This window comes from Sus scrofa, chromosome 7, assembly GCF_054392235.1.
Source record: "Sus scrofa isolate SSC_HxYL_T2T_F1_AM1 chromosome 7, Sscrofa_HxYL_maternal_Yorkshire_Landrace_v2.0, whole genome shotgun sequence".
NCBI lineage: Eukaryota > Metazoa > Chordata > Mammalia > Artiodactyla > Suidae > Sus > Sus scrofa.
Genome location: NC_139389.1, coordinates 108811461 through 108830101, shown reverse-complemented (window position 1 = coordinate 108830101; position 18641 = coordinate 108811461). Strand labels below are relative to the sequence as shown.

Below are 18641 nucleotides of genomic sequence, written 5' to 3'. Positions count from 1 at the left end.
GAGAGACTGTGCCCAGGGAGCAGGATGGCCCTGGATGGCTCAGGTGGAAAAGTCAGACTGGCCCCACGGCTCTCTCAGCCTAGCTGGGAAAGCCACTGCTGCCCCCTAGCGGGTCTGCCGGGTGCCAGGCCGAGTGGTGAGAGCTCCGAAGGTCTAAGCACGCTGTGTGTTCAGAAGGCCCTTTCCACGGAGGTTCCTACACAGAAGAAAGGCAGGGACAATAGAGCCTGGTCATAGTATGGGCTCACTTCTGCCAGCTTTGTCTCTGTGAGTTGCTTCATTTGGGGCAGTGACTTCATCCTCTGGCTGCCACATCTAGGATTCCACTGCAGGGCAGGGGTCAGGGTTTAGTGGCCAGAGGGCCAGAGGCACCTGGGCTCCCTACAGGTCTCTCCCCCTTCTCCTCCTCTTAGATGTGAATGAGTGTGATGACTTGAACGGGCCTGCTGCACTCTGTGTCCATGGTCACTGCGAGAACACGGAGGGCTCCTACCGCTGCCACTGCCCCCCAGGTTATGTGGCTGAAGCAGGTCCCCCACACTGCACTGCCAAGGAGTAGACGTGAGGGGTCAGTATGAGCAGTTAGCTGGAAGTGGACCCCCGCCACAGGCGGGGCCTTGAGGAAGCCTTCCTAGCTGGGGAGGCACCATGAAGCCATCTGAAGACATCGGGCAGGGGGCCCTGCAGCCCAGCTCCCAGCCAGCCTCGCCTGCTCTTCATCTCCCCCAGCTTCAGCTCTGGCTGGGAGCCTCTGTCACCGCCTCCACAGCGCCATGCCCTTGCTTGGCTCAAACACCACCAATTGCTTTAATGCTTCAGCCACTGGCCATGAGGCCCAGTCTGCCATCTGCCCTGGCCTTGCTGTGGGCTGCCTACCAAAGGATGGCCGTCAACCAGCCCTACAAGCTGTGCAGACATGCCAGGCCCTTCGCCTGACACTGCACGCCCCCCTTTCCAGCCATGATCCACAGATCATCCTGATGATTCCACATCTGGGTCAGAGGCTACATGTGCCCCGGGCTGGTCCTTCAGCATCTACTGAGCAAAAAAGGGAGGAGTTGGAGGGGGCCACTCCACTACCTCCTCTCAAGAACCATCACATCACGGCCACCAAGCCAATCTGGTCTGGGCCAGATTTTGCCACATCTTCACCCTCTTGCCAGTTCTGTAGCCCCAGGGAGGGGCAGAAGATCCCCTCATCTCAGAGAAGCAAGACTGATGCTAGCTTGCTAGTAAGAGATGCAAATGAAGGGGAGCAAGGAGCCTGAGAGAGCAGCAAGAGGGCAACAGCAAAATACAGGGGGAATTGGTAAGAAAGGGGGAGCCAGGGCTTTACACAAGTCTCAAGAAAATATCCAGTAGTTTCAGGTAAATAAGCATTCAAAATCTACCCAGCGACAGCTCCTGCGCAACACGGCCAGGTGCCTGTCTCCAAAGACCTGCATTAAAGACATACTGCTTCTTACCGAAACAAATATCTCCTGGGTTCTCCTTTTGTGGACATCAATTTGATGTGCTAAAAATAAAGAGATCTATCTTCTAGCTCGTGAAATAGCGTAATCTTGTTTAGAGGAAGCCAGATTTCCTATGGCGTTTCTTCTCTACTCAGAAGCGTCTGTCCTCTTCCCCTTCGTAAAATGGATGGCTGGCACCCCCGAGTTTACTAGTAGAGACTCCGACCTTGACTCGCGGGGAGTTTAGAACCACGGTGGAATAAAGAAATGTACATCCGGGCTCTTCTGTTTTTTGTTTTTATTTCATATTAAACCAAACTTCTTTACCATGTTGGTTGAGTCTAAATGTTAGAGATGGGGCTGTGCTACCCTCTTGACAGCTCGGCCAACAGCCTCTGGTTGGGTTCCAAAAGGTTTGCTACTCTTCCAAGACAAGGAAAGCTCTGACTTTGCATTTCTCTGATGGATGACAATGGAGATGAAGAAGGCTCCATGTGCCTGAAGACATGGAGATGAATGTTCTTTTCTTAATTTAAACTGTCCTCTCCTAGCTGCTGCGCCGATTGTCAGCCATCACATAATAACTTACTAAATGCTTGCTAAGTGCCAGACACTGTGTTGAATGCTTTACAGGTTTCATTTAATCATCCAACAACCCTACTGTTTTTATTCCCAATTTACAGATGAGGAGACTGGACTTACAAAAATATATAGTTCTTTAATGTACGAAAATATTCTGACCTTTATTCATAATAAAAAGAAATGCAAGTTAAACTACATCGAGACACTCTTTAATATGTCAAGCTGGCAAAGATTTAAGTTTGTTAAAACTCTTAGTCGGCAAGCATCTGGGGAAAGAGATACACATACGTAGCTGACAGGAGTGTATACTGACACAACTTCTAAAGTGGATAATACGGCAACATCTTTCGAAATTATAAAAGCACTTCCTCTTTAAATCAGTAATTCCACCTCAGGAATTTAAATGTAACCTTCAGGTAGAGTCTCACCAAAGGTAAAATGACATATGTAAGAGGTTATTATAGCATTATTTGTAATAGCAAAAGGTGAGAAACAATTCATTGCTATGGAGTCCTGAAAGAAAGAAAAAAAAAAAAAAAGTGGCCCTAAATGCCTGGATAAGATGTCCAAAATGGATTAAGGGGAAAAGGAAGGCTGTACAACAAAGTGTAACATGTGCTGCTATTGCTATTTGTCTAAACAAAGAGGGAAAAGAATTGGATCTGCTCACCTCATCCTTGGCACTCCACCGCACAGCACACAGCCAAAGGACTTGCCTTTCCTCGAGATACCCCACTGGCACTGCCCCTCCTCCTGCCCCGTGCCCTCCTGCTCACCCTTGCAGAGATGTTTCATACGTACACACATACTTCCAAACATATAGAAATACAAAGAGCATACTACGCATGCTCTTCTGCACTTTGCTTTTTTGACTTAATACACACTTGCACATAAAGGGCTGTCTGGTTCTAATTTACGACCGTATACTTCTCCACTGAATGGATAAATCATAATTTATTTAATCAGTCCCACTGATGGATATTTCCATTGTTTCCTACCTTTTGCTATTATAAATAATGCTGTAACGAATACCCTTGGGCATATTTCACATGGTACCTATGGGATTATGCATGTGGGGTAAAATCTTAGGAACAGTAGTAGCTTGTGGGGAGAGCGACACGGTGGATGGGCACAGGACTGGGAGACTTCCCATTGTATCCCCTTTTGTGTCTCTCTGAATTTTGTACCATATGTATTATCTATTCAAAAAAATAAAATATTTTTAAATACAGCTGCTGGACATGGACTGCTTAGACACTCCCTTTATATATTTGTCTGACTATATTTTCCAGTTAAAGCCAGATGATAATTATTCTCAAACTACTTCCTTTAAGCAGCAAACTTAGAGTTCCCGTCGTGGCGCAGTGGTTAACGAATCCGACTAGGAACCATGAGGTTGCGGGTTCGATCCCTGGCCTTGCTCATTTTAACGATCCAACGTTGACGTGAGCGGATCCCGCGTTGCTGTGGCTCTGGCGTAGGCCGGCGGCTACAGCTCCGATTAGACCCCTACCTGGGAACTCCATATGCCGCGAGAGCAGCCCAAGAAATGGCAAAAAGACAAAAAAAACCCCAAAAAACAGCAAACTTCAGTCCAGGGCCAGAGTTCCCAGGAGGGCCACACCGTGATGATCAGCCGGGCCCGCTTCTCTGCAGAGGACACTCCTGCCAAGTGTCACTGCTCACGCTTTGTAACAAGACCAAAAGAATGGGGCTCAATTCCCAGAAGACAGAGGCAGGACACCCACTTTAGTGGTCCTTTCCTCTCTCACTTCTCAACCTCTTTTTTCCTAATTCCTTGGAAGAGGTCACATTCCCGCACAAAGAAACTAAGGGCGGGTGTGACACCTATAGTTTATATTCCACTGGTCACTACCAATCACGTGCCTGAAGAACATGATTGCACAAGGAAAGCTCTGGATGTTGACCAAGAGGCCCCCGCTTTTGAGCAGGTCTTGCACAATTAAGTCTGGCTACAGCCAAGGTGGGGCTGGCTGCCCCAGGCAGTCACTAGCTTATAAAGTTAAATAAAACCAAGTCTGCAGTAAGTAGCGTCTTGCTAACTTCTCCTCAAAGCAATGGAGAGGCAAAAAAAAAAAAAAAAAAAATCCTCTAATTGATACAGGAAGAATATAATGTTTTCCTAAATGAAATGCAGTGAGGAAACTTTGTGAAAAGGTCTGCTGGCTTTCATGGCCCGCCAGGGAGAAGGCCCTGGTCAGAAAGGCCTGCAGAAGATCCTAAGCCTATTTTACCACAGCTCCTGTTTATTCCAAGCCAATTGCCCGCTGTCCCCTTGGTGCTATGATCCCCCTATGCCCTGTGTTCTTGAAACTTCTACAGCACCTTCCTCCAACAGAGACCTCTTGTCACCACCTCAGGTTTCCCTATGAAGCTTTCTCAGTCTGATGAAGTAAGATGATTTTTCCCAAAGCCACCCTTTCTAAACACAAGCGTCCAATTCTTCCATTAATAGGAGGTCCTTACACATAGGCGTTTGAGGAGGCCCTCCTCCTGCCTAATTGGAATTTAATGTTTATTGAGCCACTAAAACTATTACGTTTGTGCTAAAATCTCCAAATCAATTAAAAAAATAAACACAAAAATATCCCGGAAGAACAGGTTTAACACTTCATACACAACAACAAAAAAAATCTTTTTAAGGAAGATGAAAGGACTCACTCTGAGCAGGTGTTGGCAGCAACTTTCAATGGCTCAGTAAAGTCACACAGACACTTCCACCATATGCTGCTTTCTGCCTCCTTCCATGGAAATCTGCTTAAAAAAAACCCTTGCTGTTTCTGAGCATCCCCTTCTTTCCTTTTTGTACATGCTGCACACACCATGGGTTTTTTTCTCTAAGTCTTAGGTTTTCCCATGTTGAAAATGTAAGTATGTAAGTTTCTATCTCAGATACATTGTCTCAAAACTCTGTATTTCTGTGTTCTGGATGGTGAATTCTTACACTGAACCCCCTTAATTCCAATCCAGTATAGAAATGTTTCAAGCTAGTCCAGAAATGCAAGACTTGCTGATAGGACCTTTTAGGCTCTTGAGGAAAAAACCAAGAATTCTTGCAGAATCAACTTGGTTGTGGCTTCCCCAACATCAGCATTCATTAATCATGTCATGGTGGTGGTGGTTTTATCTTTTTTTAGCTGTCTGTCCATGCGTGCTGGCTGCTCCAAGCACTGTCACATACACACCAGGACTATTTCTAGCGCTTTAGCCTATTTAAGTGCTATACCTAAACAAGTACCTTAAAATTCATTGGAATTTGTGGCTAAAAAGCTCTTCTTTCAGTGACTCTAAAGTTACCAAGTTAAGAAAATGAAAATAGATACCCTGTTAAATTTGAATTTCAGATAAACAGCAAATATTTTTTAGTTTTCACTGGGACACACTTCTACTAAAAATTATTTGCTGTATATCTGAAATTCACATTTAAGTGGGAAGTTCCTGTTGTGGCTGATCAATAACGAACCCGACTAGTATCCACGAGGATGCAGGTTCGATCCCTGACCTCGCTCATTGGGTTAAGGCTCTGTCATTGCTATGTGCTGCAGTGTAGGTTGCAGATGTGGCTCGGATCCCGAGTTGCTGTGGCTGTGGCCAGCAGCTACAGCTCCAATTTGACCCTTGCCTAGGAACCTCCATATGCCACGGCTGAGGCCCTAAAAAAAAAAAAAAAAAAAAAAATTAAATGGGCATCCTGTATTTTATCTGGTAGCCCAAACTTTAAAAAAAAAAAAAAAATCCCAAAGTATCTATCATCTCTATCAACAACTTGCTATGCGGTGAGACCATAGGCATTTTACACTATAAGGTAAGGGGAGCAACATACCCTAAACAGATTAAATCATTAAATGATCACAGAATCTTGAAATGTCTGTGTGAATATGGAATATTGAGGCTATTTCTCAAATGATTCAAGTATCAGTAAGATTCAGGTCCAAGTTTTCTGGGTGATGGAGCTATTGGTTTTGTGAATCTGGCAGATTCATGAGTATGAGAAGAAAACATGTTTGCTGTAACAAGTGGGAAGTAGATAATGGGCTGCAGAGAAAATAAGGGTAAGTCAACTAGCACACTCAGGAAGGGTGAGATGAAAAAAAGAACATTTCATTTGCCTTTCTCATCCTCTCTGGTCTAGTAATCAGTGTTCAAAAGCTACCCAATCTGTGACCCTGATCCATAAAACAAGTAAATCAGGACTTTCTTTAAAATGAAGCTTTTATACATAATTATACACATATATACAAACAGCTCTGAAGGCCAGAGAAGTAACTCCAAATTCTGGAACCCTGGAGGCTCTACAGATTATACTGGGTTTCAACCAGTTAATAAGTCTCAGCATCTAGAGGCTTGGCCTTACAATTGGAGAAATTAAATCAAGACTAAAAGCTTCATATTCTGAAAATAAATAGTGGCAAAATACGGCACTCCTGGACTGAGAGAAATAAAATGGAAAAAAGAACATGATTGGAAGGAAACCTCTAGAATTCTTCAAATCCCAGGTTCTTCAAATTGGTACAAATGAGAGCAATCTCTGGGTCACCTGCTATCACGTCAAAGTTTAACAGAGAAGGATGACCCACAGGAGCAGCCTTGCTGCGCTTGAGGATTGTTCAACACTTGAAATGAGCTTCGGATCAGTTCTTGACTGAAGTCCACCTGGGCCCCTTTCACGAAGGCCAAGCTATCAGAATCAACCACCACTCTTGCCCCACCCTGTTCAAATACCCTGAAAAGACAGGAGGAAGACATTAATGAATATTGTAAACACCAAAAACATAACACCCTCTGAGCCCAGAGGTGCACATCTTCTGTTTTCTGAAATACAGAGGAAGCTTTCCTGTTACCTTTGACAGGTGCTGGTTTTCTCTGAGGCAAAAGGGTTCACTAGAATGACTCCTAGGAAGCGTGTAGAGATTTAGGGCCTGGAATCTAAACCAGTCTGACTCTCTACCAACTATGCTATGGACCTAGACAGGGCAGTTTTCCTCCTAGGACTTCGTTATTTTGAATCAAGACAATGAATCTTCACTGTACCCCCACTCTGTGAGAAGGGTGGTGTTCAGGACCCTCGGAAAAACCTCTTAAATTTGTAATAAAAGGAGTTCCCATCATGGCACAGCAGAAATGACTCCAACTAGGAACCATGAAGATGAGGGTTCGATCCCTGGCCTCGCTCAGTAGGTTAAGAATCTGGTGTTGCTGTGTGCTGTGGTGCCAAGGTCGCAGACAGGACTGGGATCCTGCGTTGCTGTGGCTGTGGTGTAGGCCAGCAGCTGCAGCTCTGATTCGACCCCTAGCCTGGGAACCTCCCTATGCAGCGGGTGCGGCCCTTTTTAAAAAGCAAAAATAATAATAATAAATAAATTTGGAATAAAAGAGCACCTTAAGGCACTTTTATCCCTCCCACACATTCTCTGAGCACCCACCCCTTTCTCCTTGCCTGTCGTCGGGGTTGATAACTGTATCCAGTGAAAATTTGTATTGGAATCCGGAGCATCCTCCTCCCTCCACCTCCAGTCTGAGGAATTCTGACCCTTCGGTGATTTCCAGAAGCCTCTGAAATGCAGGAAGGGAGGTCAAGAATTCCAGGCAAGGGAGAGAGACGGATAAGCCAAGGGAAAGTACCCCTACTCCCAGCCCTCGCCAGCCACGGGCGCCCCGTGTCCGGCCTCTTACCTGGACGCAGCTGTCGGTAAGGTGGATCTGCCCTTCGCCAGCTTCAGGGTTGGAGGACGACATTTCCCGAAGAGCCCAAGGTCCGCGAGAGGCCGCGAGGAGCCTGCTGAGCAAGGAAGGAGGGTGAGCCTGGGAGCAAAAGGGCAGCCGGTAACCTCTACCTGGACAGCCTCACGCCAAACCTGATGTCCCTCCACCTGGACAGCCTCACGCCAAACCTTCACCTCCTCCACACGCCTTAGTTTCCCCTTAGTCTCGGGGGCGCAGAACCAAACACCCTTCCCAAATGACTTCCTAGGCTTGCTGGTACCTGCCCCTTTGCCAGGGGGTGACCGCTCTCAGAGCCGCAGCTGTTATGTATAAACCCCGAACGGCCGCCATTTTCCTCTACAAACCCCGCCTCTCGCACTGCCCCAATCCCCTTCTCGGCCTGGGCCTCGGGAGGCGGGACTCATAGAGGCCCCGCCTTTAGGCACACCTATTGGATGGTGCAGGAGGAGGAAGGATTTGATTGGTTAGAGATGCTCCCCAAGCGGGGACACACCCACAAAGCCCCCGCGGAGCGCTGGAGGGAGGAGCAGGGAGGAACGCAGAGGGCTGCAGCTTCTCTCGCTGCGGAGCAGGCCAGATGGGCGGAGATAGGGAATGTCTGGGACCCTGTGTCTGGCTTCCTAGAGCCGGGGGCGGGGCGCAGGCGGACCTCGGTCCCAGTTGCTGGTCACGGGTCGCCTGACTGGGCTCCTCCCTCGGCCCGCCCCTGAAGGTTTATCTTGTGACCGCGGCAGCTGGCTTTCCTTCCGTGAGCTTGAAACCTCCTGAGCTGCGATGCATTTCTTGGCCGCTGCGTTCCTGCTCCTGACACTCAGCGCTTCTGCCCTGGCCGAGCCGGTGCATTTCAGGGACTGCGGTGAGCCCCGGGGCCAGTCCAATGTTCCCACGCCCTCTGCGGGAACCCCCGCCGGAACCTGATGCTAAGACCTCAGGCTGGGTTGGGTGGGTCCCGCGGGCGGCTAGACTCAGCCTCAGACTTCTCGTGAAGTGGGCTAAAATGAGTTAGGGTAGGGGACAAGGTAGTGGCCTCGATAAAACCCGACTACTCACAACGTTGTCTCTTTCCTTGGAAAGCGTGTTTGGGGCCCCAGGATATTCCTGGAGATGGGCCTATGCTGAAGTTTCCTAAAGTTTGTAGGGCAAACATCCGAAGGTTCTTATTCAGCGTAGTGGGTAAGGGATGCGGTTCAAAACTTTTTCTTTATGTAAAAATACGTATTTATTTATGTATTTAAGATTTTGGATGACCTCTCCCTCCACACTCCCTTTGCTTTTTTAAATTTCCCTTTTGCTGAGAAGTCAAAAGTCAGTTCTCCTTTTCATTGTTGGTTCCATTAGGGATTTCCTTGGTCTGTGGAATTTTGTGATGCTGACAAGTTTGTTTCTCCCTCCTGTTTTTGAAACTCCTCTTTCTGGTCACAACTTGTGACAGTGACACATAACCCTCTCTGGCTGTTGTGGTTGGCATGTGTGCTGAAAAACACAACAGGCGAGTAGAAATTGTAAATTCCTTCAGTCAGGTCTATCAAATTAACTGTTCTTGCAGAACTTTTCTGAGGTAGAGAAGTGTAATGATAAAGAGGCATGGAACGGATTTTATAAAACTTGTGAGCTGGAGGGAACCTCGGCGATCCTGGAGTGAATCACCAAATTCCAGAAACGTTAGCTAACTTACCCAGTCACACAGCAGAATGACACCCAGAATAAATGTGCTCCTTTCTATCTAGTGCCCAGGTAATGCTGACTGCTCAATAAATATGCGCTGGAAAAGTGAATGAGACAATAAATACTCTTTCCACTATGTTATCCGAATTCATGTTGAGCCAAAAGCAAAGTTGGAGACTAGGGGACAGGACTGATAGAAGAACAAAAACCACTGGCTTGTTAATCCTTAACAAATGCTCCCCCATGGAACTAGGAGACTGGCACTTGAAAGATGCTATTATTACCTCAAATTACTGTCTTTGCCTCCACTAAACTTAGTGGCCAACATTTGGATGAAGACACTGTGTTAGCTCGACCAACTCATTCCGTTCTCACAATCTGTTTTACAGATGAGGAAACAGGCACCTAGAGTAACTTGCCCAAGTTCTTAGAGCTAGTAAGCAGTAAGAAACTAGTGAGTGTTTGTAAGTCACTTGGGGTTTCAAAGTTAACAGTAAAAAAACAACCACCACCTAAGGAAACTAAACCCCAGCATTGTTCTGCTCATTGGAAAAAAAAGCAGGTGAACATCTATGGCAAGAACTTCTTAAGGGAAAGAGGGCTTCCGTTACAGACTTTCAGTTTACTTTTGAATTGGGAAGTACAATATTAAAAACCTTAGGGCCCACATCAAAAGGATTTTTGAGTTCCACTCTAGGCCCCTTTCCCCTGGAGTGGTATTTCCAGGTGAGAAATAGGGTCCCAGTGTCTAGTTTTGCAACTTTTGTAGGTTAGGACTAAGAGGTTTGCTCTTTTGACATTGGAGATCCAAGAACTTCTTATCAAAAAGAAAAAACAAACCAAAAAAAAAAAAAAAAAACTGGATGAAGGAGCTTCAAGTACTACCCTTTACTCAGTTCCTACTTGATCACGTAACCCAGCCTTACCGAAAGCAGGTAGACACTGGAAGTTGAAAGCTGTAGCCTCAACACTGATTTTCAGTAAGTTGTTGATTAAAGTTCCAATTCTCCCCTGGCCTAGAAGATGGGACAGAGTGGAAGAGAGTGCTCGGAGAAGAGAATCTTGTATTTATTGTTTGAGGACTTTGCCATGATGGAGCCACAAGTTGGGGATAATAGACTGCAACAGTCTCATTTTCCGACCTAGCTGGAGCAGTGTTGGTTAACATGACAAAGTGCGTTCAACTTGCTGTTTCCTGTCTTCATGCATTTGCCTTTGGAGACAGAAAGAGCCCATTCTATTGTCTAGATCCATAATTTCTACCCACAGAAAAAATTTGAGTTGAGAGACTCACATGCTTTTTTTTTTTTTTTTTTTTTTTTGTCTTTCGTCTTTTGTCTTTTCAGGGCTGCACTTGTGGCATATGGAAGTTCCCAGGCTAGGGGTCATATTGGAGCTGTAGCCTCTGGCCTACGCCACAGTCACAGCAATGCCAGATCCGAGCTGAGTCTGCGACCTACACCACAGCCCAGATCCCTAACCCACTGAGTGAGGCCAGGGATCAAACCCACATCCTCATGGATGCTAGTCAGGTTCGTTAGCCACCAAGCCAGGACGAGAACTCCCTAGACTCACCTTTTGTATCAAAAGGAAGTTTGCTAACCCGCTCAGGAACAGCTACCCTAGATCGAATTCATGAACTAAATCCCCATACAATGAAAACTTATATAGCATTACTATGTTCCAAGCAGATATTTTAGAGCTATATGTGTATTAGCTCACCTAATGCACAGATACTCGGTGCTATTGTTATCCTATGAGATGGATACTATTATTATACCCAGAAAGGTTAAGTAACTTGCCTTGAGGTTCCACAGTAAGTAGTGGGGCCAGTGAGATTTCAAATCCAGGCATCGGATCCCAGAGTCCAGCTCTCAGCAGTGTTATAAGAGTGGTGGAGCTGAAGCCCTTACTCTCTTGTCCACTTGGCATTCTCTCCCAGTCAGCTGCCCAGTTTCAGGGGCCTGGATGAAGGAAGAGGATGTTTAAAGATTTGTCCTGGAGTTCCCGTCGTGGCGCAGTGGTTAACGAATCTGACTAGGAACCATGAGGTTGCGGGTTCGATCCCTGGCCTTGCTCAGTGGGTTAACAATCCGGCGTTGAAGCTGTGGTGTAGGTTGCAGACGCGGCTCGGATCCTGCGTTGCTGTGGCTCTGGCGTAGGCCGGTGGCTACAGCTCCGATTCAACCCCTAGCCTGGGAACCTCCATATGCCGCGGGAGCGGCCCAAGAAATAGCAACAACAACAAAAGACAAAAAAATAAATAAAAAAAAATTAAAAAAAAAAAAGATTTGTCCTTAACCTTTTTTGGTCAAGGTACTTTTGTCCTTGTCTTGACTGGGGGGGAGAAAAAAAAAAAAGACACACCCTGCCTCAAAGACACTTATTTTAAAGAACACAGACTCCAGGGCAGAGTGTTCATCTGTTTACCGTGGATGCATGCCTCATTTCCCACTGAGAGGGGTATACAAGACCGCTGATTTGGAGATACCAGGGCAGGAATGAACGGTGGTGGGGCAGGGCCGTTTGGGAGCAGCCTTTCTCAAGATTCCAAAAAGTAGTGGCTCTGTGACTTGAGCCATTGCTCATACTTTGTGTGTGCTGCTTTAAAATCCTATGTCAGGGTGGAAGGAGGAGTGGGAATGATTTTTCCCGGGTACGACCCTCCCAGGATATAGAGCAGGGGGGGCCGGCTATATGTACTCAGTCATTTCCTTAATTCCCCTTCACCCATCAGATACGAGCAGTTCCCCGAGCCCATTGATGGTCAGAGGAGAAGGAGCTCGCCTTCACTGGGAGGGCGGAGCGCCTTCCCATTAGGTAGGAGACGGAGTGGCTTGTTTTCCTTCCCATTCCTTTACATTTTTCTTCTTTTGCAGGCTCGGGGGTTGGAGTGATAAAGGAAGTGAATGTTAACCCATGTCCCACCCAGCCCTGCCAGCTGCACAAAGGACAGTCTTACAGTGTGAATGTCACCTTCACCAGTAGTGAGTATACGTGGTTCTTACCTTCAAATTCACCTGAAAGCATAGCATCAGTCTCAAGTATTGCAATGAGCATGGGAACATGAGGGCAGGGAATTGCAGTCAGGAATTCTGTGACCTCACCTCCGCCCTGGGCAAAGCTAGGATGCCCTCTGCCCTGACAAACCCTTCTCATGACTGGCTTCCCATATGTGTGTTACCTCGAGTCTATCGGAGTTGTCAGACTCCCTTGAAGCAGACAGGGGATTTCCATGTGTTCACAGGTCAGAGAAGACAGCTTGGCTTCTCTCTGTCCTATTTTGGTCCATGTGGGACAGCAGATTTCATGGGATGTCAATTCTGTTTGGCTACAGACTGCACAGTGTTAATAGAGACCTCAATTCTGTAGACGTTGGACCTCCTCCAAAATGTTATTTCAAGCAATATGTCTTCCAGCTATTAAGTCTATATTCTGCCTGAAAATGTACGGACAATCTTTAGACTATAAGGTTTAGGGAACTCACTGGGAAACAGTCAAGAAATTTGAACTTTTGAAGTTTTCATTGTGGCTCAGCAATAACAAACCCGACTAGTATCCATGAGGACGCAGGTTCAATCCCTGGCTTCGCTCAGTGGATTAAGGATCCAGCGTTGCCGTGAGCTGTGGTGTAGTTTGGAGACATGGTTTGGATTTGGCATGGTTGTGGCTCTGGCGTAGGTCAGCAACTGCAGCTCTAATATGACCCCTAGCCTGGGAACCTCCATATGCTGCAGGTGTAGCCCTAAAAAGACAGAAAGGAAGGAAGCTGAACTTTGTTCTTCAACTTGAAGAAATATTATTAGAACTAGTTGCTTCCTGATACCACATTCATCTCCTTCAGATTCCCAGGAACCTAGACGAATGTAAAATCCTCGTTTCTAGAAAGGGCATCTGCTTTGAATCTTTCCCTCATTTTATATACTATGGAACTAGACAGGCTAATAAGGAATTCTCAGGCGTTCCCTTAGGGCTCAGCAGGTTAAGGATCCTGTGTTGTCAGTGCTGCGGCTTGGGTCGCTGCTGTGACAGGGGTTTGATCCTTTGATCCCTGGGCCAGGAATTTCCACATGCCACAGGTGTGCCCCCGCTCCAAAAAAAGAAAAAAACAGTCTCAAAGTTCTTATCACCTCTTGTTCGTAAGCCTAAAGACAGTTCTAAGTTCTAGAGTTGTTGTCTCTGGAGTTCCCGGTGTGACTCAGAGGAAACGAATCTGACTAACGTCCATGAGGACGCAGGTTTGATCCCTGGCCTCACTCAGTGGGTTAAGGATCCGGCATTGCCCTGAGCTGTGGTGTGGGTTGCAGACACTGCTTGGATCCTGCATTGCTGTGGCTGTAGCTCTGATTCAGCCCCTGGCCTGGAAACCTCCATATGCCCTAAAAAGACCAAAAAAATAAAATAAATAAATACAGTTGTTGTCTCTCCTGGACAATGCCTTATCACCTGTGCTGTTCCAAATCAAAAAAGTGCCTTCTAAACAAAATTCCCAACCCAGACAGAAATAAACGGAGTCAATGCTCTGGATCTCCAGAATAACCTAATAGCTCATAGGTTGCTTTAAAGGTATTCCTCCTGCCTGTCTTGTGACTCGGAGGGTAGAGGTTAGCAAGAAGTGTACCTCTTTCTCTTACCCAGTTTCCAAAGAGTTACCGCTTTCACAGCCCATGGCGTCTCTATGGAGACTCCTAGTCCCTCTTTCCAGGTTGTCTCCCACTTTCTTCCTCATTCCTAATGGAATCCTTTGGGCAGGGTATTTGAGAATTCCGAGATCAGTCTCCCATCCATTGTTAAGTTGCACAACACACTTTGACAGAGTCTGATATAAAGAGCAAACAGCAAGTTCATTGCCAAAAATCAGTTAGGTTGTTGCATTGGATTATATATCCAGGTAGCTCTGATTCTCCTGAGAAACTCTGAAAAGCAGTGAAGAGCAACAGAGAGTTCAGAGCAAAGAAAACAGCCCCCACTGATGGCTTTTTTTTTTTTTTGCATAATGCAGTAATTTTTCAGGTTTCAGACCGAGTGCTTGCTTTGTAGCATTCACAGAGTCCTAAACATAACAACAAAGAGAAGTAAGACCCCAGGAATGAAGAGGCACAGACGCAATTTGCCAACACAGCAGTGCCATGGCTTGAGAATATCCTGAGAATGTCTGAATTTTTCAGTTCCGCTTTGGCAGCGGGCTGTTTCCTTCGCCCTCTGATTGTCTTGTTTTCTCCTAGACACTCAGTCGAAAGGCAGCAAAGCCGTGGTGCACGGCATCGTGATGGGTGTCCCGATTCCGTTTCCCATCCCCGACCCCGATGGTTGTAAGAGCGGAATCAACTGCCCCATCCAGAAAGACCAGACCTACAGCTACCTGAATAAACTGCCAGTGAAGGCCGAGTACCCCTCTGTAAGTGACATGGTTGAGGACCCCGAAGGCCTTGTGACTAGATTACAAATCTGAGGAGAGGGGCCAGGAAGAAAAGACTGGAGTGGGACTCCTTTATCTCCCTGGGGTAGACGTGCACACCGGGGGAAGGGAGATAAGTCTGAGTGAAGAACTCATGCGTTGGGGCCGAGAGCTTTCACTGCGTCCCTTTGATCCTTGTCTGCAGCCTGCTGGTGAGCCTCGGCCTAACGCTGCCTTCTTTATGTGTGATATTTCCCCCGATTCTTGGGCCCACCTCTGTGGATCACCCTTTACTGATGAAGAGCTTTCAGCCGCCTGTGCTCCGTGATGTGAACAGAGTCTATTCTGCTCAGAAATATTACAGCCGAGCTTTAGAGCGAGGTCTTGTATTTCAACACCTGCGCAGTGTTACAAGTTTTGGTCAGGTATCAAATAGTTCAAGCATTCGAGCAGCCATAGCATTGGTCATCAGAAAAACCTGGTTCCCCCGTTAATCTCTGAAGCAGAGAGCAGTAGTTTGTTAGTCCGCAGCAAAGTGGTGGCTTTTTCCTCTCTTCTTTCTCTCCTCTACCCTCGTCTTTCACCTCTGGCTCACCTTGCTATCCCTGTTTCTTTTTCAACCCAACACTTGTGATATCGAGCCCACTGGAATGGGCCTGTGGCAAAGATATGAATCTTGATAAGACTGGAGGAAGAGATCCCTTGTGACACAGCAGGTTAAGGATCCAGCCTTGTCACTGCCACAGCTCAGGTACAGGTTCAACCCCTGGCCTGGGAACCTCCATCTGCTATGGGTGCAGCCAAAAAAAAAAAAAAAAAAAAAAAAAGGACAGAAAGGACAAAGAATGGAAGAAATAAAGGGATTACTTTTTTCCATGAAGAAAAGGAGCTGTATTTCTTAAAAGGAGATTTAGTAGAACTGGGAGCAATCTGGCCATTTATTACCAAGAAACCACATGTAATTAAAGAACATTCTAAAGAGACTCCAATATAGGGAGTCTCTGCTTAAGGGATATCAGAGATCCTAAAGGTCAAGAGCAGATGTGTAGGTTACTCTGCAGAGCAGCCATGTGATCATGGGCATTTCTGAGCCTCAGGAACTCAGGGTCTGGTTAGGGCCTGATGCAGAGTAGACACTTCATATGTGGTCGTTCTTGTTAAGTGAATTACATTTCATTTGAAAACCAGCTTAATCTTTGTTAATTTGAGCCTGAAGGGAAACAGTAATTAATATATACTAGTCTTGGAGTTCCCATTGTGGCTCAGCAGTAACAAACCTGACTAGTATCCATGAGAGCTCAGGTTCGATCCCTGGCCTCGTTCAGTGGGTTAAGGATCTGATGTTGCTCTGCGCTGTGGTGTAGGTCACATATGAGGCTCTGTCCCCTGTTGCTGTGGCTGTGGGTTGGCCAGCAGCTGTAGCTCCAGTTCAGCCCCCAGCCTGGGAACTTCCATATGCCGCAGGTGCAGCCCTAAAAAGTTCAAAAGAAAAAAGAGAGAGAGAGAGTTTGTAACTAAGAGCAAGTAAACCGGAGTTCCCGTCGTGGCGCAGTGGTTAACGAATCCAACTAGGAACCATGAGGTTGTGGGTTCGGTCCCTGCCCTTGCTCAGTGGGTTAACGATCCGGCGTTGCCGTGAGCTGTGGTGTAGGTTGCAGACGCGGCTCGGATCCTGCGTTGCTGTGGCTCTGGCGTAGGCCAGTGGCTACAGCTCCGATTAGACCCCTAGCCTGGGAACCTCCATATGCCGCGGGAGCGGCCCAAGAAATAGGAACAACAACAAAAAAAAAAAAGACAAAAAGACAAAAAAAAAAAAAAAAAGCAAGTAAACCAATATCCACATAAGAAAGGACTGGTAAAGTGCCAGTAATTTATTAAGGATTAGAAGAGACAATTCCTAGTATGCATGTAGCAAGTCAAGGCAGAGATCTCTAAGGAGGTATATTATCAAAAAACAGTTTAAGGGCAGTGATCAAAACTATATTGCCGGAGTTCCTGTCGTGGCGCAGTGGTTAACGAATCCGACTAGGAACCATGAGGTTGCGGGTTCGGTCCCTGCCCCTGCTCAGTGGGTTAAAGATCCGCATTGCCGTGAGCTGTGGTGTAGGTTGCAGACGCAGCTCGGATCCCGCGTTGCTGTGGCTCTGGCGTAGGCCAGTGGCTACAGCTCCGATTCGACCCCTAGCCTGGGAACCTCCATATGCCGCAGGAGCGGCCCAAAGAAATAGCAAAAAGACAAAAAAAAAAAACTATATTGCCACAGAGGGTCATTGTCCCTGAAATTACTCATACAACCTTAAACTTCTTTGGACATTCTTTGTGTTTTGCTATTTCCTTTTCCAGCTAACAAGTTTCCTGGGACCTAAGAATCTTAATATTTTACTCTCTGCTCTGCATAAAGTTGGAAAAACTGGGTCAGATGGTCAAAATGCATGCAAAATTGTTTCAAGGTGAAATTATTTTTCATGTCCAGCTTCATTTGTGTACCATTGATCTAAGAGGGAAAAGAATGCTTTAGAAACTGTATTTGTAAGCTGACTAGACCGGGATGTGGTATTGCTAACACCAAGTCCTAGGTGTAACTTGGTTTGTCCTCTCAGCTTAAGGACACAGGCTGTGCCTACATCCCCAGTAGCCTTCATGATGAAATGATTTAAGAAGAGGATGAGGAATTAGGCAGTTTGTAACAATTTACATCTGAGATTCATAGGTAAACCCCTTCTGGATTGAGGTGAGGTCTTGGATTCACTTTTCCCAACTCTTTTTCTCTTTCTCCAGATAAAACTGGTGGTGGAGTGGAAACTTCAGGATGACAATGACCAGTGTCTCTTCTGCTGGCAAATCCCAGTACAGATTGAAAGCTAGAGCTCTTCAGTGCCACTCTGTGCATCTGGGGGTGACAGAACAGGGATGGAGGGAGGGGAGGAGAAATCAAGTCTAAACTCACTCAGTGCCATAAGATGAAAGGAATTTCCCAGAAGGCTGTTTCATGCCTCTGAACCTCCAAAAGCAACTAAGACCCTATTTCCTGAGAGCTCAGAACTGTTGCCCTTGTAACATCCTTTGTTTAAGGGTTGAAGGAGAGGAGGGCATGAGAATGTAGGGATTGATTTAATTGCCTTCAGTTTTTGTTTTTTTCCTTTTGGAATCAGGAGGGTCCAACCAGACAAGACCCGAATGAGGCTGCTTGGGGATACCGGCTAACTTGCCCTAGGGTTACCGGGCCTTGCAGCGGAGGACGGGTTTCAAACCACATCCCACTAGCTGGGATCTCCCACCTGCAGGTTCCTCCTCTCCACGTGCCTCAGTGCATCTGGCCATTGAGCCTCCTTCCTGACGCTCGGCATCACCTCTAGCTCTGCTGCTTTACGGGTGCAGCCGTGTCCAATGTTGCAGTGGGGGAAGGTGTTCCATGACAGAAATTCACCTCCAATGGCTGGTTCTATGTGGTTAGCTCATGTCTCCTTTTCTATCTTAGGCGGTTTTCATTAAATGTAGCACTTCCTTAGCAGATGCTTGACTTTTTTCTTTTTTTTTTTAAACAGCATTAACCTGTAGCCTCTTTATGCACCTGGAAATGTCCCTTTGAATAAAAAAAAAACTTGACAGTCTTGTCTTCTGCATTTTGGCTGTGGACACCTGCTTTCACACAGATTATATTCTCCTGGATCCAGGGAAGGGGGGCACCCAGTCCTGGGGTCCCAGAGTGCAGTAAAGACAGGGCTTTCAGTAACTGCCTTTCCTCCTCTTCTCACAGTTAGGCCTCACCTCTCTGTCTTACACGACAGGACTTTCTG

General features: G+C 46.5%; 3 protein-coding genes across 17 annotated transcripts in view; 2 read left to right on the top strand and 1 right to left on the bottom strand.

Annotated features, from left to right (window-relative positions):
- The window catches only part of LTBP2 (latent transforming growth factor beta binding protein 2), a 105987-nt gene extending 103759 nt beyond the window's left edge, over positions 1-2228 (top strand). For 4 of the 5 annotated variants that reach the window (XM_084969673.1, XM_013989162.3, XM_084969672.1 and 1 more), the window contains one exon: positions 414-2228. In XM_084969673.1, coding sequence (XP_084825799.1) covers positions 414-559 — 146 coding nt within the window. In that variant the 3' untranslated portion in view covers positions 560-2228. The remainder of the gene's footprint in view (positions 1-413) is intronic. The other variant, XR_014811095.1, reaches the window with a different exon arrangement.
- On the bottom strand, positions 2153-8128 carry ISCA2 (iron-sulfur cluster assembly 2). Of its 10 annotated transcripts, none has more exons than XM_084969813.1 (4): positions 7913-8128; positions 7731-7836; positions 7481-7610; positions 2153-6780 (listed from the first exon to the last, which is right to left on the bottom strand). In XM_084969813.1, exons 2-4 carry the CDS (start codon positions 7791-7793, stop codon positions 6722-6724), a joined length of 252 nt encoding a protein of 83 aa, XP_084825939.1. In that variant the 5' UTR covers positions 7794-7836; positions 7913-8128; the 3' UTR covers positions 2153-6721. The 10 variants fall into 10 exon arrangements, with proteins under 10 accessions (XP_084825939.1, XP_084825936.1, XP_084825940.1 ...); XM_084969810.1 differs by having other exon boundaries at positions 7495-7610; XM_084969814.1 differs by having other exon boundaries at positions 7731-7833.
- A 389-nt stretch (positions 8129-8517) lies between these two features.
- Positions 8518-18449, top strand: NPC2 (NPC intracellular cholesterol transporter 2). Of its 2 annotated transcripts, none has more exons than XR_014809104.1 (4): positions 8518-8637; positions 12326-12433; positions 14672-16368; positions 16671-18449. XR_014809104.1 is itself a non-coding variant. In NM_214206.1 (4 exon segments), coding segments are annotated over 4 exon segments (450 nt in total). In that variant the 5' UTR covers positions 8526-8555; the 3' UTR covers positions 17710-18449.
- The last annotated feature ends 192 nt before the right edge of the window (positions 18450-18641 follow it).